This window comes from Onychostruthus taczanowskii, unplaced genomic scaffold, assembly GCF_017590055.1.
Source record: "Onychostruthus taczanowskii isolate IOZ18803 unplaced genomic scaffold, ASM1759005v1 scaffold23, whole genome shotgun sequence".
In the NCBI taxonomy this organism is placed as follows: Eukaryota; Metazoa; Chordata; class Aves; order Passeriformes; family Passeridae; genus Onychostruthus; species Onychostruthus taczanowskii.
The window spans coordinates 11278992-11302271 of NW_024499573.1; the positions used below are offsets into that span (position 1 = coordinate 11278992).

General features: G+C 35.6%; 1 protein-coding gene across 4 annotated transcripts in view; it reads left to right on the plus strand.

The window, feature by feature from the left end:
* The window catches only part of POT1 (protection of telomeres 1), a 60357-nt gene that overhangs the window by 24131 nt on the left and 12946 nt on the right, over positions 1–23280 (plus strand). For all 4 annotated transcript variants that reach the window (XM_041405516.1, XM_041405515.1, XM_041405514.1 and 1 more), the window contains 6 exons: positions 44–174; positions 8930–9220; positions 13120–13272; positions 19324–19484; positions 21823–21911; positions 23082–23126. In XM_041405516.1, the coding sequence (XP_041261450.1) occupies positions 44–174; positions 8930–9220; positions 13120–13272; positions 19324–19484; positions 21823–21911; positions 23082–23126 (870 nt within the window). The remainder of the gene's footprint in view (positions 1–43; positions 175–8929; positions 9221–13119; positions 13273–19323; positions 19485–21822; positions 21912–23081; positions 23127–23280) is intronic.

Consider the following 23280-nt stretch of genomic DNA (forward strand, 5'->3'; position numbering starts at 1 on the left):
CCATAATGCCTGTTACTCATCCAGACAATTTTATATTTTACAGATTATTGCTCAATTGTAACACTTGTGGACCCGTCAAATGTGAAGTTAACATGCAGTCTTTTTAGTGGAAACCAAGATTTTCTACCAAAAATTTACAAAGTTGGAGATATTGTTCGATTCCATAGAATAAAGGTATGTACTAGGATGTGGGGGGTTTATGTGCTTGCTTCTCTGCAGTGAGAAGACCATAGGAATAATTTAGTTCTATATGTACAGAAATTTACTCTTGGAAACATTGTATAAAGCAGCTGATTGTTAAAACAGCTGATTGATAAATAGCTATGGTTTTGGTATGGACCAAAACTGAAAGTAAACGATGACATTTTTTTCAACCACAACAATTACTTGACAAAAAATCATGTGGTACTTCTAGACGGATATAATTTAACTGACATAAATCAGCACAATTTATTCCTCTTCAAACTGATAGAACTGAGGAGTTTCTTTAGGTCTTTCTGTTGTGAAGAGTTAAGGTCAGCTGGAGAATCACTCCAGTAGAGGAAATCTGTTTGGGCTTGTTAGTGTGCACTGTGCTCCTGCTGCTGCTTTATTGTCATCCTGCATTACTCCCTATTTATCTGTATCAAAGGGCATGCAGGAAACTGTTTATAGTTTTGATACTGCTTCTGCTGTTTTTCTTATGCCTACTGCAACTGTGTAGGGTAGAGGAACCACCCTACAGGGATGAATGGAAATCTTGTAATGCTGGACCATACTTTAAGAGGTGCATAATGGGATCAGTGATGTGATTTTAGCATTGATTTGCAGCATAACCATACATAATTTTGTGTTTTCTTTTTGTGTAAAATAATTATAGCAGAAATTTAATATAATGGAAAGAGACCAGTTAAAAAAAAAAAAAAACAACCTGAAAAAAGCTAAGAATATAACAGCAACAAAAAAAAAAAAAAAACAGTTTGCATATCTGAACACTCTTGAGAGAGTCCTAGGAAACTTAAGAGATCTAGGAAATTTAGAATTGTACAAAAGGATGATAAAAGGGACATATATTTGTAGTAAGCATGTATGTTTTGATACCTCCTGTAGCAGGAGAACAAAGAAGAAAACCCCATGACAGTAAATGCAAAAAGTGCTAAGATTTGTCCAGTATTTGAGTTTCATACTACTGAGATTGTTAAGAAAGGACTTGTTAAGATTCAGAAACAGTCTTAAGTTAGTCCTCTATATTATAAGTATTTACAATTGAGACAGAAATTAGCTAAACTATTCTGGGTTAGTATAAGGTTTCTCTAAGGTCATCTATATATGTAATAAGAGTGAAATTAAATTGTATTTACATTTTGAAGCTTGTGTGCTGATCAGTACTTGAGATCTGCTATCAGTCTTGGAAGTTCATGAATTTGACTTCAGATGGGAAAGTCTTTTGCTAGATTTTAATATTTTCTCTGAATCCATCAGGATAAATTAATTTCAGAAATTCAGTGGTGATAACATGTTTATTACTTCTGAAAACAGAGTACATATTTTATATATGTGAAGAAGAAGGAAATAGAAAGGGACTGGTCAAAATAATAGAATTGAAAAGTGAAAAATTGTATGGTTGTGGTAGGTCAGTATTGGATTTCTAAGTATACATTAAGAAAATAAACATGACCACTGTCAGGAAGTTTATGTATGCACCTTCTTTTGTGCAAACATAGTATTGTCTAAGTTCTACTATTTATTATTATCACAAACTTACAAAGGAAACTAACTGCACAGGTAAGCGACCTCACTGTTTTGATTTGGCATCACTTTTTTGAGATCTAGAATTCTAGAATCCTTGTCAGTTGGTACTTTATTATTCTCCAAGATGATGGTCCAGTACTTAAAGAGAGGCTCTATCCATTTGCTTCTCGTACACACTTTATTTTCCATCACAGTTGAGCTGTTCTAAGTGGTTTCCAGTTCTAACAGACCTTCAGCTGCTCACAATCTGTGTCTCTTCGTATGCATGAGCTGAGAGCTTGTTTAATTACTTTGTAAGTGAAAATTATCTAGAGTGACTAAGGTGAAACAGAACATTCCCATCCATTCTTCTGGATGGGAATGTTCTGATTACCCCAGACTAAGTAACAGGTCCCGCAGAAGTTTTCATATCTGGTCTGAGCAGGTAGAAGTCTGACACAAAAGCCTGGTGCCAGCTTCTGGGAATGAACTGGGAAGGGGAGGACCTTTTTATCTTTCAGCCACAAGCAGCATAGTAGATATGACTTCTAATTACACTTTCTGCAGTTCCTCCTTCACTCTTTCCTGCTTTTGTCTTCAGGCCTTAATCACCTTTTCTTAGCTTGCTGAATGGAAAGCAAGCCAGGGTAGCAGAGGCCACAGTCTGTCAAAGCTGTGCTTACCAGTGAGAAGAGATAGATACACCCAGCCCTTACCGTGTGTCCTCATGTTCTGTCTGCCCCAGATCTGCTTTCAAGGGACTTCCAAGAAGTTGACATTGATAGCAAACACATTTTAAAAATCACTGCTCCCACTTACACTTCTCGCTTCTAATGGATAACTTCTCCTCATAGTAACAGAGGTTTTGGCAAGAGCTGATGGTTAGAGCTAATAAGAATTTAATGAAGACGATTTTGTTGGAATTAGTTTGGATAGAGGGTAATTTAATTTGCTAGTATTTGTTGCAGAGAAGGAAAATTTTAAGTGTCTTAGTAATAGAACTGGGAAATTATTTAGCTTTAATTACATTTCTGTTAATATTTCTTGAAGTGCATCTTTATGCATATCATCTTATGATGATTTCTCATGAATTACAGAATTTAGTGATTTACAGTACTATACCTGGGCTTTCAGCCACAATCACTGCTCTGCAGAGATTGTGGAAGGTGAGTTCCCCATCTCCCAGTATAAAAGACAGGACTGTGGTCTATTTGTCTAGTCTTCTCCTTCTATCTTCATGGCAAAGAAGGAGTTTTCTTAGATGGATTTTTCTTGGACCTTCTTGTTTATTGTTCACTGTGAATGGTCTTAATATCTCAGAAATAATGCCTAATGGTACACTGTTAAAGAGTGGGAAGGGGCAATCTACTGGTACTGGCTAAGCCTGCAATATTTTATACTCCCTTGACTTAGGCAGAATACCAGCCAAAACTCCTTTCTTGAAATGCATCAAACCCTGCCATGATGATAGAATGGTTAATTTCCTCATTGGCTTTTCTCTAGTATTCCTTATTACCTCTGAGTGATTCACAAACGAGAACTTATTTTCTCACTTCCCGTGAAGAGAATTGGTATTGGATTTCCATTTTAATGTTTGAGAATTGGAAAAAGTGAAACACATTCTTCTTTTGGTGTTCATCTTGTTCAGTATACTCTAGTTGTTTAATGCAGTCAGGATGTCCAGGATGCGTTCTGGTGGGTCTTTTTCCTGAATCACAGCATTGCGGAGCTGTGTGATTCATGTGCAACACTTGGAGAATGAAGACCGAGACACTGACCTCTGATTATAAACTTCACTTGTGTGGCTTCATGGGCATAATGCAAACTCTGTAGCAGTTACAAAGCCTTAATTCTTTAGCTTTTTGTCATAGTATTTCTGATGCTGTTCTCCTCTCTTACTGTCATTAACCTTAACTACTTCTGTACACAAGTGCCAGTTGCTATGACAAATGAAGCAGGAGTTGTGAAGTTGTCACTCTCTTTCTTAGGCAGTATTATTGCATCACCACTGCACTTCTCAAGTCATGCACCATGTCAGAAAATATTCTTTAGAAAAATAGGGTCTTGGAGGTTATGGAATATGGTATCATAACATAAATGCATCATGAGCTGAACTGAGTTTGCACAGACATCAGTAGCTGTCATCTACTAACTTTGGGATAATCATGGATTATAATCCTATTGTTTTAGTTTTGTCATTAGATCACAGAATCAGAGAATCATTAGGATTGGAAGTTACCTTCAAGATCATCAAATCCAACCTTTGACCAAATACCACCATGCCCAATGCAGCATCCTAGATCTCTAGAATAAAAAAATGGAGAAAATCAGATTCCTTGAATGCTATTAATTGCATATTCATCTGATTCAAACTCTAGATTTACAATGTAAACACATAGTCTCTTTGAGCAAAAGGATTTAATAGCTGCAATATAGATGGTTATTCCTTTCATAGGTCAGTAGATTGACAAGTGTAAGATACAGGTTTTACTAGTGAGTTTCTAAGGTGTTTATCCACAGAGGAGGGGGAATCTGAATATCAAATATATGGAGCATGGCTTCATAACAACATAGAAGTACCACACTCCCTTTTTTGTTATCCTTACTAGTTCTGTTCTGTCTCTCTTCTTGTTCATCACTCTCCTAAATCTAGTAGTATTTAACATAGCATTCGTTTCTCTGTGTTACTTACTTTGATCTTTAAACAATCTGCTGTGATTTCCAGGAGCAATCTTTTGCACTCACCTACGAGTCCTTGTCTCTTTATGCTCTCTCCTTTAGTTTCATCCAGTTTGTCCAATGGAAGTTGATTTCTTTCCTTCCTTCTACTTGATGCAATGTGGAAGGTACTGAGAGAAAGACACAGCAGAAGTATCTGCTTACTTCTTATTCCTGGGCAGCTCTAGCTGTAGCTGTCAGGTTGATAAGGATCAGGGGGGAAAGTCTGGAGCTTGTATATATATAGCATGCTGCATGAACATTAAACTTCGGCAGAATAGACTCCCAGACTCTTAGTGTCTTCTGAGAAAATGTGGTCCAAATATATCAACTTGGCCAAAATTAGGTTTGAGACTTTCTACTAAAAAAGATGTTGAAGAGCGTGGTGTCTTTTGCACTGCTACCCAGTTTTCAAATTCTTTTTCTGAAGAGTGGAAGGAATTAAATTAATTTTTAGTAAGCAGTTAGGAGATTTTTTTAATACAGAAAAAAAAACCAACTTTTTTTTTTTTTTTTTCTCTGAAATGTCAGTATTAATATTGCTTTTGGTTCCCCTTCAAAAATTCTGTAAGGCATGCAACTCTTTGAATGGAATTTAAATTAAAAATAAGTATTTTTCCTGTAGTAAATAGTGTCAGGAAATAATGACTGTAGGCAGTGATAGAGTGTCTCTGTAATTTGTAGTCTTAGCAATTTGCAAACATGATTTTCATATCACTGCTTTTGGTCAAGTTACTGAATCAGGTTTTAAACACATAGAAAATATTCCAAAATAGTAGTTTTTTACTGTATTATAATTCCTAAAGCAGTATCACAGTGCCTGCTGGCTTTTTAAATTACTAAACCAGAAATTATTTCAACTGGTTTAAGTATATAAACTTCTTGCATGCAAATTTTTCTACAAAATACTTATATCTTCAGGTGAATTGAATTGGTAAATAAAATTAAGTGTATTGCTCATTTTCTTCTTCAGTTTGTGTTTCCATTGCTACAGATGTTTCAGACGATCTTTTTTTGTATGCAGAAATTCAGGAATACTAGAGAATAAGCTGTCACTTATGGTCCTAATATCTAAATGCGTTTACCATGTCTTCAAAAAAAATCATTTTACTTCCATGTGACTGTCTTTGTTAGTTTTCTTTTAGCAGGTGCCTCCATATAGTTTTGGTAGTTCAGTTTTCTTCTTGTGATATTTCAACATATTCAAAATGGTTTAATTTATACTTTAGATTACTTCTCTGTTTCATTAGTATCTCTCTGTTCATACAGCTGGCAGAACAAGTAAACCAGAATTACATTATTAAAATATAAGAAAATATAATCAGTATCCTGTATTATCCAGATTTGTTTAGACTATTTACTTAAGATGAGAAAACATTTATAAAATATAATGAAATATACCAGATGCATTCTGGTGGGGTTTTTTCTGACAGGATACTTTCCTTCATACAAATATCATCAGTGACAATCATAAAAAAATGAAATCTTCCTTCTTAGTATAAAAACATACATTAGTTTGGTATATGTTGTTTCTCTAGGCATTTTTTAATATTCTGAGATGATCTGTGCCTGCAGTGGTTTCATAATAGTCCTTTGCTTCTATAATTTAACAATCAGTTTTGATGGAAAGCTACCGTGGAGATGCTATTATTCCAGCTTAATACACTACTTACTATCACACTTTTCCATTTTGTGAAAAGAATAACACCATCTTCAGTTTAAAAAAAAAAAAAAAAAAGGATGTGTTTTACTTTGCTGTAAATCTATTTATAAATATTTTAGGATTAGCTTCTTTTCAATAACCATATTCGGTACAGGGTTGTACCCCATAGAAATCACTAGAGTTTATTTCCATGCAGCTTATTAAGGTGACCGTTCACCTATTCTTCTTAATTTACAGAAAGTATGCCAAAGACTCCTGCAATATGTATTGGAATTTACTTGCTTAGAACAAGCTAAATGCATTTTATCTGCTCCATTTTTTGTCCCAGAGGATATTTTTATTTAGCAATCATTATTTATTGAAATTATTTAAAATTCTCAGGGAATTTTTGAAGAGATAGCAGTCTACCCTGTTTTCTTGTTAACTCTCTGCTACACCCTCCCCCACCACTTTTGTAAAAAATATGTCCACGTACTCTGGAAATGACACAAAATCTACTGAAGGGGAAAGCCTTGTCATATGCAGAAGTCCCAGATTGGCTCTTTTATAAGTTTAATTCAATTTCAAAGTCGTTTGGAAAATACAACATGTTTACAGTATCGATGCCTAACTTGATCTGAGATCTGCATAAGACTGCCATAATGAAACAACATTTGTCCATAGATTCTATTCATTTTATGCTCCAGTGATCCCTCAGGACTTTAGCAAACATTTATTTTTAAAGGCCAAGCCCAGAGAATTTCTGTTGGCCATTATGTGTTTTGTGGGCTCAACACAAGTAATTTTCCAACTGTGAAATACTTTGTTCTGTAACCCATCCTTCATTTCCTTCTCTCATTTCTTCTGATGTTCACTGAATAATATTGTGGAATTCTGTTTATATTTGAGAGGACTCAGTGGCTTCTCCACCCGCCCGTGCCTGAGGACATCTGGTTTTGCTAAAGGTCGTTGGTAATTTTCTCATCATGACAGTTGAGATTTAGCTTCTTACTTTTTTTTTTTTTAATTATTATTTTATAATTGTCTCTTCCAACATTACGGCTGATTTCAGATTCACTGAATGAGGGTACTGGGAGATGTCAGAAGTACAGTATGTCAGCTTCCTGATTGCTCAAAGCATGACATAAAGGATTTGGGAAAAGAGGAAAATAAGTGATGGTGGAAGCCCAGGGAGACAAAGTACTTTCTTTCTGGTTTTGTGAAAGGCTTAGAGCCTTCACAGAAAACTAGGACAGAATTTTTACTAAGAAAAAAAATGAAGATATTTTTATGAGGATTTTCAAGAACTAATGAAGAAATAAATGAATAGGTAAATTAGAAATTAAAACACTTCAAGAAACATTTGGCATGTCAGACAAGACATGAAAAGTATTCTTGAGGTATATTTTGATACAGGATGAATAGGTAAAAGTGATGAGTTTTCATCCCCTCTGGATGTTACCTGTTTCGAGAAGCTGTAGAATATAATGCCAGTGATAGCAACTAAAGTAAATCTGTGTCTTTATATTAAATAACATCTTATAGGGGAACATGTTTTTCCAGATCGTAGATAATGGGAGGCAAATTGATTATGAAACCATGTATTTTCCTTGTTTGTCCTTTGACTTTTCTCATATTTTCAATATTTAAATGTAAAGGTTAAAAGATTGAAACTTTTCAGTGTTTCACTGAAAAAAAACTTCATCCTGAATTGATGTGCTCCATTGGTCAGGTTTGAAGAATGCTTAAGTAAATCAAGGTTTATCTTAGAGATGACCCTTAATGCATTTATGCATTATGTCAGAGTAGCAGGGATTAAAGGAGTTCCTGTCACCAAGATAGAACTGCTTTGCATATGAATTTCCAAGGTCAACGAATGCCTGATTTGTTTACTTTTTAATAAAATATAGGCCTTAATCATTGGCAGTGTTTTGCTCTTTAGAACTTCTGACACACACTGAATGTTCTGCACTTTCAAATCAGTGGGATTTTCAGCCATTTGGAAATTGAGCACTGGGAATCCCATGCTAGACTGTCTCACAAATGCCATGCTCATGCATGTTGCTGCTTACTTGGTGACCTCACATTAATTAGAAAGGGATGGATCAAAACAGACTGTTTCACATTTCTGGATAATGAGTCATGCAGTGCTTTGATGTAGATAAATCTATAATTGCAGGGAGCAGTAAGGCTAGACTAGACCCTTGAAGGAATGCTTCAGACTTTAAATACTGTTTCGTATGGCAGCAGATAACACAATGAAATCAGCAGGATTTGGAAGGCCTGCCACAAGCAGGGCATTAGACATTGAATAGCTGTGATAGCTGTATTTGTAATTAAAATAATGAAAGCTCATCACTGCTTGCTTTGTGGAAAAAAAATATCTCCTTGAACTGGTTTTTTTTTCCATTCAGTAATATTAGGAAATGGCTATTGTGAGGGGCTAAAAAAAAGAATCCATAATAGTTTCCCATTACTCTGCTGTGTAACCTCTAAAAATTAATTTCTCTTGTGCCTTAATTTCCCCATTTGTAAGACCAATTCTGATATGTTCACCACACAGATATTTTGATGTGTGCAAATAAAATACTCTGCAAAGATGCTGTAGCTATAAGTGTTACAGGTAGTTATTAGTCTGCCTCTTCAAAAATTTCTGGTGTAAGATTATATTTCTGCTTGTGCATTTTGTTTTCTTATTAATAATTTTACCGTTTTGCTTTTATTTTGACTCTGTTCTTCCAATAGAACCAGGGTCAGAAATGATCAGTGGTCCATTTTCCATGCACATGGTAAAGCAGAAATATATTTGTTTATCCATGCAGTACAAACTTTTTTTTTTTCATTCATATTTTATTACAGATCAGGGAATACAATGGACAGATGCAGGGAATTACCAGTGGAGGATTTGCATCCTTAACATTTGATGGAACTGTAGGAGCTCCCATTGTTCCTCGAACTTCCAGCAAAGTGTACACTTTCATGGACGAAGAGCAGAAAACCGTAGAAGAGTTACGTATTTGGGCAGCCAGTAATATTTCCATCTCTGGACCAGCAACAAAATTGTCTGGTGTTCAGCCAATGCTGTTCTTTGATCTCACTTGCCAGCTGGTAGGAAAAGCAAAAGTGGATGGATCTTCTTTTCTTCTAAAGGTAGACTTCCTTTTTTGAAATAATTTTTTAGGTTTATTAAGACATTGTGATACATTTTTCAATAAAACAGACATATTAATTTAAACAATATTATGTAGATAAATATTTTTAGTGTAAACAAATCTGTGATCCTTGGCTATTTTGTTTTTATGAAAGAAAAAAAAAACTAGTTGTCCTTGAAGTTGATCGCCTGATTTGGTTTTTTACAGAAGTTTATTAAGATGGCATTATATAGATCATAATTTCACAAAGATTTGTAGATAAATATCAGAAGATTTCTTTACATTGAAAAATATTGTTAGTTTTAAACTGTATCCTTGTTTTTTAGTTAGCAGCATGTACTGTTTGTTTTTCTAGATTTGTTGGATATGATTAGTGCAGTAAGTAGCACTAAAAAACAATGAATGGATTATGTTATCATGATGGATTTCAGGTAGTTTCTTTTAGTTACACTTAAGCACTTTAGGCATCAGTGCTTACTGAAAATACAAAATGCGAAGTGCCACAGAACAGGAGAGCAGATTCTAAAGAAACTAAATGAAAAGGAGGTCTCCACAATATTCCTAGTTTTAGTTCAGATGTATCAGTCTGGTGTTGTTCCAAGACTCTTCTGTATTTATTTTTGTACTTGATTGTTAAAATATAAGTAAAGATCAAGCTGTTATTTTCCACTTAGTGACTTCATAAAATTATTTATTGGTTCTACTGTGTTAAACTGTATTGTTACAATATTTTTAGAAATAGCACTTGGTATTATTCCTTCATTGAAGCAGCAAAGATTTTTCTCATACAGAACATTGCATTACTACAGAGAAACAAACTTTAAATGCATGCTATAACATATTCTGCAACTGCTACAAACATTTCCATTTAATTATGCCTTGTGAAATAATGTCAAATGAGACCCAGTAAATTTTTTATGACTTTGTGGACTGTAATTAGTTTGTTCATTAATAAGTGTATCTTCAGCATTGAATGCCCTTTTGCAAGGGCAGAGACAAGTGCTTTCTTAAATTACTATTTCTTTACACACTTTTCTGTGTTGTAAGACCCAAAGTTGATTTTGTCGCTTTTGTATAGTAAAGGTGATCACTTGGGGAGATTTTAGGGTAGACTTAGAAAATTAGAAGTCTGAGGTCAAGTAATGGTTGATCACTTATTTAGTATAAAATATTAAATACTTAAATATGTGTTACAGTACATTGGACAAGCTTAAAAATGCTGCATTAATAGTCTGTTGATAAATTCCTCCATTTTTCAACAATAGCAAAATCCATTTCTGATATTAAATACTGGTTGTGATAGGAAAGAAACCTTTCTAAAAACTTGTCAACAGATTTCTGATTTTTTTCTTGATTTGCAAAATAAAAAAACCAAACAAAACAACCAATTCAATACCAGCTCAAATTGAGTCCTATTATTTTATGGTATTATTTTGATTATACATTTTATAATAATGTTTTACATTTCTTTTTTTTCCAAGTATATCTGTTAAATTAATGATTGATTATCCTATGAAAAATTATTATTATTATAAGCATTGATCTCATGTACCTAGTGGAGACTACTTCAAAGACAACTAAAATGAATTTCAGCAATTTTGTGTATCACTTTTAAATTACACTTGATAAATTAATTCCTATTTGCACAGCAGCAGAATTGGACATGGCATAAAGATGGTATCGCTGAGCTCTAAGTGTTTTCCATTTTCTGAGAATTTTGTTAGTCATATTGGTGGAGACTAAAGAACAGACACTAGAAATTACTCTGTCATTTATGCCTTTCATAAGAGTTTTATTACTAATCTTTTCTTCCTTTTTGTCTGTCAGTTAAATTGACATTAAGGTAAGTCATACAATGAGCATATTCTGCTGAAAATAGAAACAGGTATTTTGTCCTCCCATTTCGGTGGTTTCCAGTCATGGTGACCAAATGTTATCACTAACTTTTCTTTAGTTCCAATCTGTTCATGACAAGTAATAGAACAATTTGTTGTCTCAACATTAATTTAACCAGTTTTGGGTTTTATTCCAGTATTCATTTCTAGGACAGTTTGAAACCAGGATGTTTCCATGTTTAGTGTAAAGTAGAGCTTCCAGGCTCCTGAGGTAGAGAGCTTTATCTGTATTTGTATTTGTGCAAGAAAAAACCCAAACCCAGATACTTTTGAAAGAATTTTTTTTTTAAGAAACTTCACTAGCTTATAAATTCTTCTAAAAAGTGCCTTGGTGCCAGCCCTGTTAGTTCCTCTGGCGAAGGACATTTTGAAACTAAGTCACCATCCTTTTCCTCTGAACAGGAAGCATGCAGGTTGTTTTAATCCATTTGTCAGATCATCTCTCCAGTGTAGAATTACCAAAGTGTACCAAGTAAAGCCAGTTGAAAAATAATGGAAAACTTGACAAATTTAAGATTCTTTACTTTGTCAGAGTGACTAAATTTGTAGTATATATGCACTAAATCTTTTTTCAAGCTGAGTTCTGGTAAAGATGTGATAATTCAAGCAATAGACAACCTCTCTTTCAAAGGTGGTTTAAAGTATTTCATGGTGCAGGATCAGAAGATAACAGGCTTTTTTTTAATCTGTGGGAGCATATACCACCTCATTATCTGGGTCCTTCAGAATATGCTCTTCTTTGGCAACATAATTTGATGTCATGGGTCATTTTCGCTGTGAGCAGTTTTCCCTTTTATCTCTTGATTCTGGATGCATATTCCGTGAGTTATTCTTAGTGCACTTATACATGGATCTGCTGATTCTTAGATCTTTTCCTGTGGGTCTGTTGATCCAAAGCAGTTAAGCATAAGGGGTAGAAATCCTTTAAAAATTAGGCTTTAGTGTCTTTTTTTTCTTGCCCTCTGCAGTCCCTAACTCGTGGGACAGAGCACCTGGTAACCACAAACTGCTGAAAATTGGAAAATAGGTTTTTCTGTTGAACCTATATGTATAAAATCCTATGAAAAGCAGCATTTCGGAAATCCAAGTGCTTCTAGATTTTTATTTTACTGTGCCAGTATTTCAAACCATTATTTTTGAGTCTTTGAGAAGAGGATATCTTCAGAAACTCAGGAAACCATAGTTTACAGAATAATGTTTGGGTTAAGAAGTAAGATTTTAGGTTCAAGGTGTTAAGCCTTTCAGTAAACTTATCTTTCCAGAACACTTTGATAGCTGAAAAATAACTACTGATATTTCAGTACTTGGAGTGTATCAAGGATTTAGCTTTAGGCAAACAAGTTTTAGAATCTTTGTTAATAAATATAGGATAAGTACTGATGTTTTTCTAATATGTTCTGGATAACTAGCAGTGTATGCTGCTATAGGAGATCAGTAATTAAGTCAATATACGCTGTGCACTCAGTATTCACACACTGTAGCTGGAGTGGTTTAAAAAACCCTATAGCAGGATTAAAATATTAAGTTCTGCATATGATGAATTCTGACAGCTGTAACAGCTGACCCTGGGATTGTCTCAGCTGGTCAGAGCATGGTGCTGAGCTCACCAAGGCTGAGGGTTCAATCCCCATGCTGACCATTCACTTAAGAGTTAGACTTGATGATCTTTGTGGGTCCCTTCCAGCTCAGAATATTGTGTCATTCTCTGCTGGATAAGCAGCTGAGGTTTTGCTAGAGCTGTTATTTTTCTTTTTTATTTCAATATTAACAAATTTCAGGTCTTAGCACTTAATTATGTTCTCTGTACAGGTTATTTTATGTAAGCAGTTATAAGTTAAAAAATCCTGTAAGGTCTAATTCAAGTATTTTAAGGACTTTTAGAGTGAGACTGCAACAAAGACCTCTTACTGTTAATAATTTTTAATTAAAGTATTAAAAAAGTTATTTAAAGTCTGAATCTAAAGTATTCTGAGCACATTGAAGTAGTTCATTTGCGTTGCAGGTTTGGGATGGCACTAAATGTCCCTACCCCACATGGAAGGTGCCTGTGGAAGCAAAAGATCTGGAAGGAGAAAAAGTTCTTCATCAGCTGAGAAATCTAGCAGTGGACATTCTGGTCTATGATAATCATGTACAACTGGCAGAATCACTTAAGGTAATGCGCAGTTTGGTATTTCACTCTCTTTTTGTAGCCTGTTTTATGCTTAGAAATCACTTCAGAGAATGCATCAATTCTGTTCTGCTGTAATTATGTGCCTCTTTATCTTTCACTGTATTTCCTATACCTTCTATTTCAATGCAAAACTTCTTCAACAAGTGTTAAACAGGCTCATTACCCGAAAATTGCCATGAAAAAATTCTTCAAATTAAGCACTTTCCAGACGCTGCAATATAATAGATAATACAATGAAAATAATGCACTCAGAGAATGTATTCTGTGCTTTGGAATTATTTTTAAAAGATACAATGCCATGTTAAACCTGTAGTCCTGTTAAAGACCCTTAATTCTTAAGTCAATAGCAGATTTTCTGTTCTATAAGCTTCTGCAGTTTGCAGTGCAATCTTTATTTAGTAGGTCAGTAATGTTGATTATGCTTAGATAGAGAAAACAACAACATAATTAAACATCAGATCTTCAGCAATACTGCCATCTTGCTTCTGAATACAGGAACTTGGCAAAGAATGCATCTTTCATTTCATGCCTTCCCCTCTATACTCAAGATCATTTTTAAGAAAACATTTTACCAGGAAAAAAAGATAAGTGATAACCCTTTTATATGCTGGGTCTATCAGCAGACATGAAATCATTTTGGTAAATTAACACCCATTCATAAGTAAATTACAGATAGCAAAATAAGTGTAAGAATTTGTGTAGTAACAAAACTAACAGAAGTAATTCATTACTTTCAAGTTCTCTTCCAGAATTTTTCTCTTGTTAACTGGTGTAAAAAACTGATGTTGTAGTGAAATAGTATGTTTTGAATGTGAAGGAGAAAAGTATTTTAATATTAATAAAACATATTTTCTTGATTAGCTGATAATACTCCCTTTATTATTATCCTCCCTTTATATTCAGGAATTGAGTCACAATGTATATTGAGTGTGTGATACATGGGATATCTTCATACTCACTCTCAGGTTTTTTTCTTCCTATCCACTTGCTCTTTCGTATTTCTGAAGCATTTTTATCTTTGCTGGATACTGCACTGCATAGTAGAAGGTTTAATAATTTCAAAGGAAATTATTAAGAAACCCCCCTTGACCCCTTGTGGGTGTTTTTGTCCTTCTGGCTATGTCCAAAGTTGCAGTAGTTACAGTCATGCAAGCTGTAGAAATTTCAAATCAGATAATTTTTTTACACCACTTTCTAGTTGCTTGTCTTAGTGGAGTTATCAATGAAAAAGGGCTGGATATGCTGACAACTAAATTTCAGAAATATTTACTGATTTCAGATTGCAACATGTAGAATTAATTGTATTTCAGAGAATAATTTTTATCTCTCTATATATACATACATATATATTATAAAATTTGGCAGGAACTCTCCCTAAAATAGATGGGTTTTTTTAAGGCTTTTAAATACTAGTGGAAATTATGTCATATCATAAAGTATAATCCAAATATGTATGATATTTTTTTGAGTTCAGGATCTTGTTATTCAAAGTTTGGTTTTTTTTTTTAATTCTTCTTTGTAGCAGTATAGAACTGTCAAGTGTTTAGTGTATCCACATACACCTTCCCAAGTGTGATTAGATATTTTGTCAGTTTGGTTTCAGAAACAATAAAAAGTGCACTGTTTTTCAATTAGGTTTTCTATACTTAGCACTAGCTTAGAGTGGCCTTTTTTAATGTAAGTTGTTACAGAATTGTTAGGTTACACTCTTGCCTGTTGTTGTGCACCATTTGCAATGACAGTTTCAGCTTGGAAATTATGTCTTATGTAGGAGCAATCTGTTTTACGCAACCTTGATAACAAGAAGGGCAGATTTAAAAAAAAAACCCTTGAAATACATATTCTTATTTTAAAATTGTATCTGTAGGCACATGTTCAGACAAGGAAGCTCTGAGTAAGTACTATACACCAGAGAAAGTGGGTAATATATATGACAGGGAAATTGTGACAAATCCTGGAGCATGGTGTCAGGGATATTGCTGCAAGAGCTTGTTAAAAACTTTAGATCATCTGTCAGAGAACACTGAAGATTTGAGCACTTCATCTCATTTTCTAAGACAATACTTAGTGTTCAGTGGAGAGAACTTTAGTTAAAGGTATGTTGAAGGTATGTTGCAGTTGATGCTGTAAGTAGACTTTTTCCCTCTGTATTTACTGGCCTCCCTTTCCTGCTGGGCAAGACTGGCTTTTCAGCAGCACAAAAAGAATTTTCAGAAATCTCATCTGTGAAGCAGTATTTATTACCTGGGGCATAAGGACATGGCAAGACCTACAGCTAAGCAAAGAAAATGGTGTTCACTGCTTTTTCCTGAATTTCCCTTTTCCTCTGGCAGTGTACCTGGGGTAGATGAGGCTTTCTCATAACTGCAGGAACCCCAGCCTACAACTGGAGTACAGTTGCTCCACATTCTTTAGCCTTTTGCCAGTTTTCCAGAACTTCTCAGTGTTCACAGACTTTGCTGTGCAGTTTGGGAATAGGTCTGTAACATGAGTTTTTCCATCTGGGGCATTTTGCTTAGGTGGTAAGCATCAAGGTGAATGAGTGTCAGTGGTCAGTACAACATGGGTACAGCTGCCTGCAGGTGGTCAGAGGTTTCCTTATTTCTGCCTTTCACTGAATATGTGATCCAGTGCATTCCTCTTCTGGCTTGATGCTATCAATTCTGTGTTGCCATCCATGTTATGGATAGTGCAATTAAAACAATTAACCTTGAGCATACATACAAGTCCTAGTCCATAGTTTCACAGTATTTGCTCTGTGTTACTTATCTTCAGATGTAAAATATGTATAGAGTATTTTCAGCTGTTTATCCCACCATGGTGGATCTTTCATGATAGTAGTTTGGACTAAGTTTTCTTTCCTAGTGCCAGAGTCACATTTTCAACATACAACTCAAATGAGTTACTACATGGCCACAATATCTAGCTCATATTTTTCAGACCTAGGTAACATTCCTCTGACATGTGAGTTGTATTCTCCCCACTTCTGTCTTTTTACTCATTGAAAAGGGAAAAAAACCCAAAAGAAAAAACCCAAGACCCACTCTTGAGTCCTTCAAACTCTTAAATGGATTTAAGCTGGTATTTCTTACTGCTCAAGATGGTGCCCAGATGCCATGTATATGCTTTGTCTCATTTGCAGAAAGTTGTGCACTATTCACTCAGTAAAATTAGACTGTTGATGCAATAAAAAGGATGGCAAAGAAATACCACTGAATATAATCAACCATAAATATAGGCAAAAAAGTAAGTACAGGTGAATTTGTTAGGTGATTCCTGTAGATAAAGACAGCTTCTTGTGTGCCTTTTTGGACAAACATGAATATTTACCTGCAGTGACAGATGCGGTTGTGAATTCACTGAATTCCAGAGTGATTGTGAACACACTATATGTTTTGAAATAATCATGAGAATTTCCTGTGCTAAAAAGTTGTTCTAGTTAACTAGTTACAGGGAACTGCATATACGACTTCTGCCTTTCAATTCTCTCTAGCCTTAATATGTATTCTTTAAATAGTAATATTTGAATTAGACTGAATATAGGGTATTAGTATATTTTATATTACTGCAAGAAATGTTTTTATTCACTTTAATTTCACTTTTAAATGAACTTCCTCTAAACAAGGTAGGTCATAAACAGAACTGCTATAAAGTCAAGTAAGGAGCTGGATTTTTAGATTTTGGTGATGGTTCTGTGAATCATGGCGTTTACTTTAATGTAGATCACAATTTCTTCTGAGTCAGAATACAGAGAGCTGTATATGTATAGAAAGAGCTCAGTCTGCAGGCGTTGTGTAAACAACAGAAATACAGTAACATTTTTATCCAGAACATCCACATTTGCTCTGTGCTGTTAACGGTAAGCAAGGCTGCCTCCCAAAGGAATCCAGGGAAATAGCATGCTGTCCAGCCAGGCATCTCCGGGCTGACATTCAGAACCTTGTAGATAATCAGTATAATAATCAGTATTTGGCAATGCTGATTATTATGCATCTCTTTTTTTGTAGTTCAAAGTGATACTAGAATATATAAAATTTAACATGTTATATAAAATATAACATTTTCCAAAAATGATCCAATAAATGTTTAGAAGATTATTTTTTTGTGATGATAAGTCTTGCAAAGTGAATGTTGCACTAAAACTTGCAATTCAGTTGACTTTTGTGTGGATTTCAGCACGCAAGTTTAGAAGGCAGACACAGCATTTCATATTCTTGGCTTCTGAGCTCTCCTCTCCCACATTTATTTTTTTGTGTTTATACATAGAGAAAAATACTAGTTTTTTATATACTATTTTTTTGAAAAATTGTCAATTAAAATCAACTTTTTCCTGCTTCTATGCAAATTACTCTTGGCAGTGGGGAAATAGTTTGACACTGTGACACTTTTATTTACATACATGTATTCCATATGCAGAACTTAGGTAAGAACTTGTTAAGAAACTTTCTCCAAAAGCATTTGTCATAGCCATTAGATTAGTCTTATGATATGAGTGTCCTTTGCTTTTTTGGATATTCATAATTAAGTGAAATCAGCATCTGGAAAGGAAAAAATAGTCTTTGGATAAGTCTCTTAACTGCCATCTAAATGCACAAACTGCCCTGGTGGTGCTTTGAATGAACAAAATGAGCAGCCTACTAACGTGTAGATTAGTTAAAAATCTGGTAAGAGCTCCATGCCAGAAGCAAAATAGGTGCGGGCTGAAGTGCACTTTATGTCGCTGCTGCCTCAGTTGGAAAATATTCTGCTTTTTTCATGTGTGGTTATTGTTTAAAAGAGCAGTTTGATACCAGCATTATGTAGTCATAGTTTGTTCCTTGATACAGAGGAGGATTCTAGATACAGGTTGCCGCTCCATCTGCTTTTATGCATGTATACCGGTGTTTAAAAGTGTTGTAGTATGACATGTCCAATCCAATCAAGTAGGAATACTTTTTCAGTTTCCACTGTTTAAAGCTGGATCTCAAGCTGAAATATGACTTAATAAATTAACTGCTGTAATATTAATTTTAATTGAAGTAAATTTAAAATAATTTGTCATTACTATCAGGCTATTTAAAAGATGTTTAGAATTAATATAAAACCAGGTCGTTGAGTGTGTGTAGCTTCCCAGCTATTATCTGGATCTCAGATTATATTTTTAAAAAAACTTTGCAACTGTGTAATTGAGTCTCCATTTTATCTGCCTTTAGAACACTGGGCTTGGTTTTGGTTGTTTTGCTGGGTGTGCGGGTTGTCTTTGGGGGATAATGGGAGTGGTATTTTGAAATAAAACCAAACTTACAAAGATGTGTTCAGTGTTCACCACTCCATAACTTTCTTTTTAATAGGTGCTTGTATAAGTTAGCTTAAGTCTGTGTACCTTGACAAAGCTCTTTCCGAAAACACAAATTCATTCTAAGCAAAACAGGAAGCGTATTCTCCATGTATCTGAGGACATCTAACAGAGATAGGAAAAGTGCCAAGAGTAGGATATGATGGAGAAATCTGAGTAAGCAGATATGTTATATACATGTAAACATGGTAAGCCATGCACAGTGAGGGACAGGAGATCAATTGCTAAATGTGGTCATTCCCAGGACAAATCACAGGATGTCAGTCTCTGTCAGGCTGTGTTGGGAATATAGAAGGCAGATTGTGCCCTCGGGAAATGAATGTATTGACTCATTTGGTCTGTCTTCTGAAGTTTGTTTGAGAATTAAATTTACTAAGAAGGCTTGTTCTGCTTCTGAATCACCCTTTGCTGCCAGTAATGTTTCCTGATAAAGCAAAACAAACAGATCACACGGAGAGGTTTTGCAGTTTCCATACCTGAACATACTTAAAACCCAGCTGGAAACAAGCCTAAGAAGTCTGCTCTAGTTGACTCTGCTTTGGGCACAAGAGTTGAACAAGGTAATCGTCAGAGGTCGCTGACAGCTTCAGCTGTTCTGTGGTTCAGTTAAAACAGGGAAGAAGCTTCATGAGCACTAGAATTTTCCATGTAAATAACTAACTTCGTGTTATCAGCGTGGTTTTTTCTTTACCTTTCAGATTGGAAGTTTTCTGAGAATTTACAGTATTCATGCGAAACAAGCAAGCGCTGAAGATGAAGATGTCTCACCTATGGAATTTCATCTTCATGGTGGCACCTGTTATGGTCGAGGAATAGGAGTCTTGCCAGAAAGTAACCCAGATGTTAAGGAACTAAAAGAGTAAGTAGGATGTGTAGATGTTTGGTTTTCTCTAGATCATTTTTGAAAACTCTAGGCTAATGTAACAGCTGTACAGTTTAGAATTGTAAATGTTTCTAAGAATCAGAAACTCAAAAACAGAATATGTCTTTAGCATGATGAGAAGTATTTGGAGGGATAGGTAAATAAAGGCAGTTATTTTCAAATTTAAAATGCAGTTTAAAATTGAAATCAAGATTTCAGTTTTAATTAGCTTCATTCTAATTATGCACATTTAAAACCTGTGCATATGTGCTACTTGAAAATGGTGAGATTTAAAGATGTTCACAGTGAAGCAGATAATTTGCATTCTTTACTAAGCTGTCTTATAAGGAATCAGAATAATTTAGGTTGAAAAAGACCTTTAAGATCATCAAGTCCAAATGTAAGCCTTGTCCAAATGCCCCACTAAACTATGTCTCTAAGTGCCACATCTGCATGACTTTAAAGCACCTCCAGGGATAATGACTCTTGCCTGAGCTGCTGTTTCCCATGCTTGACAAACCTTTCTGTGAAGAAATTTTTCTTGATGCCTAATGTAAGCCTCCCCAGGTGCAACTTGAAGCCATTTCCTCTCCTTCTGTCACTTTTTGCCAGGGAGAAGAGGCTGACCCCACCTCGATACAACCTCCTGTCCCCTTGTTGTAGAGATAAGTGTTAAGGTCCCCCTCTGAGCTACCTCTCCACCAAGCTAAACCATCCCAGCTCCCTGAGCTGCTCCTCACAGGACTTGTGCTCCAGCCCCTTCACCAGGTCCTTTTTGGCTGAGCCTCTTTCCAGCCACTCTGCCCCAGCCTGTAGCACTGCATGGGGTTGTTGTGACCCAAGTGCATTTCACCTTGTTGAACCTCATACACTCAGCCTTGGCCATCAGTCCAGCCTGTCCAGAGTGCTTTGCAGAGCTACCTACACTCCAACAGATCAACACTCCTGCTCAACTTGGGGTCATCTGCAAACTTACTGAGGGTGCCATGCCCTCAGTCACCTTCTCTCATCATTGGGATAGATACTAAACAGAACTGACCCCAGTACTGAGCCCTGGGGAGCACCATTTGTGAGTTGCCACCAGCTGGAGGTAACTCCATTCTCCACCACTTTCTGGGCTTAGCCATCCAGCCAAATATGGACCTGTCCTAGCCATGACAGCCAGTTTCTGCAGGAGAATGCTGTGGGAAACAGTGTCGAGGGCTTTACTAAGGTCCAGGTAAACTACATGCGCAGTTGTTTCCTCATCCACTAAGCAGGTCAGTTTGTCATAAAAGGAGATGAAGTTGCTCAAGCAGGATATGTCTCATAAGCCCTGGCTGGCTGTGTCTGATCCCCTGGGTATCCTTCATGTGCCACATGATGGCACACAGGGTGATCTGCTCCATCACCTCCAGCACTGAGCTCAGGCTAACAGGCCTGTAGTTCCCTGGATCTCCCCTCTGACCTTTCTTGCATCTGCAAGATGCATTCTACATCTGCATTCTACTGGGACCTCCTCACTTATCCAGGACTGCTGATAAATAATAGAAAATGGCTTTTTGAGCACTTGTGCCAGCTCCCTCAGTATCCTTGTGTGGATCCCAGCCAGCCCCTTAAACCTGTGTAAGTGGTGTAGCAGGTCAGTGACCATTTCCTCTTAGATTATGGAGACTTCATTCTGCTCCCCATCCCTGTCTCCCAGCTCAGGAGTCTGGAAACGTAGAGAATATTTGGTCTTATTAAGACAGAGGTAAGGAAGGCATAGAGTACATTGGCCTTTTCCTTTGTCACTGTTTCCCTCCACATCCAATAAAGGATGGAGATGCTCCTTAGTCCGGCTTTTGTTGATGATATATTTGGAGAAGCTGTTTTTGTTGTCTCATATAGCAGTAGCCATATTAAGTTCTAGTCAGATTTTGGCTCTCCTAATTTTATGCCTGCATAAAATCCTTCTAATCTTGTAAACCTGCCCCTTCTTCCAAAGGTTATAAACTTTCTGTCTTCCGTAGGAAAGGCTAAGTAACCGAAGTCCATATCCCTTTTTCAGGAATTCTGTTTCCAGTAGTACATATTTCTTTTTGGCACTATGTTGTGTTTAGTGTTCCAGAAGTGATTTGGAAAGTGTCATCACATTAATGATGAAAGCATCATTAATATCTTCTAAAAATTCTGGTTCAGTTGAGTTTTATGTCTCTGCTGGAACATTTACATCTGAACATTATACCTGTATGTTGGTAATAAATAGGTTTCATGTAAGTGTCCATGTAATCCCACATATATATATATGTGTGTGTGTATGATGATATATAAAAGATTTCTCTAGATTATAAACTATTTTGCCATTTATCTTTAGATTCTTAGAATCTGTGGATCTGACAGACAGTCAGAATATGGAAAGCATGTGTTCAATGGACATAGACAGCACTTTTGGCAATGTTACAGGTAAGAGAAACTGAAAGCTGATTTGCTCTTTCTTCTAGTATATATATATGGTCAAGATAAGGTCACAGTTACTGCTTCTCTACGTGTGTAATGCTGCTTTCACATTCAGAGCCCTAGAGAATTCTTTCCGTTTATTAAACTGGAAATTTACATTACTCTTTCTTGTCTTCTAGCACAAGCATTTCATATTACATGGAAAGATACTTTTGTAGGAGTTAGTGAATAAATTCTTAAACACAGGTGGTGTTCTTAATCATACTATAGCAGATCACAAAGCAGAGTTATGTAAGTGCTTCCCTCTAAAGTGCGATTCTGCAGGGACAGGCACTGAAAATGCTGCTAACCAGCTGTCTGTTGAGGAGCCCTTCTTAAGCTGTTGGATGGAAAGTTGTGTCAGTGGCAGAGGTGTAAGGTGCATTTCCATGGAACAGTAATATCTTATTGATTGTTTTACAGATCTCATATTATTTTCTGAATGGTATTTGTAGCTCAGGATAAGAATAACTAAAATGGAATTAAACTCTAAAGCTGTTTGGACATAGTCTATATCTTTGCTTCTGGCTTTTAAAAATCTGTGTTACTCAGCCATTATTAACATAAAAACATAGGACATTTCTAAAAGGATTCAAAAGTCAAGAATAAATAAATGCTTCATGTCCAGTCCATAAATGAAAATTTAGAAAAAAAATTGCACCTATTTACTGCGCTCTATTTGTGTAGTAGAGGTTGTTCAGAGAGGGGACCAGGCAGTCTGTATTGGTCTTAGGATAATATATTTATGTTCCTGTTCAGAAAGATTACAGGGGATTAATTCAATTTATGTCAGCAGATCATTCACAGTATACTTCTGAAAAGTGTTCATTTTGATAAGCATTCCTATTTAATGTATATGCTAACTTCCCCTCTAATATATTAACTCTTGATATGCAATGTATGTCTCCTACTTACTTTTGCTGCTTTTGTTTGTTTGTTTGTTTGTTTGTTTGTGGTTGTATTGTTTTCATACATTATTGGGATTTTCATTTGTTCAGCATTTGGTTTTGTGTATATCTACCTATCTACATGCCTGCCTGTTTGCACGTGTCCATATCTATGTCCATACGTCCATTTTTGTATGATAAAAAAGAAAAGAAGGAAGGAAAATAATTAGGAAATTCTTCTTTATTTTAGATCTTGAATTGCACGTACAGAGATGTCAGCAATTATCTGTTACAGGTAGGTAACATTTTGACCTTAAGGTGAATTTTAATCTTGATGAAGTAGTAAGGTGAAGTTTAATCTTGCTGAAAAGTAGTTTTGAAACATTATCTTAAAGGTTATTATAGGAAGAGCTATTCTAAGAGTATAAATGCATGTATGTTGTACTGGG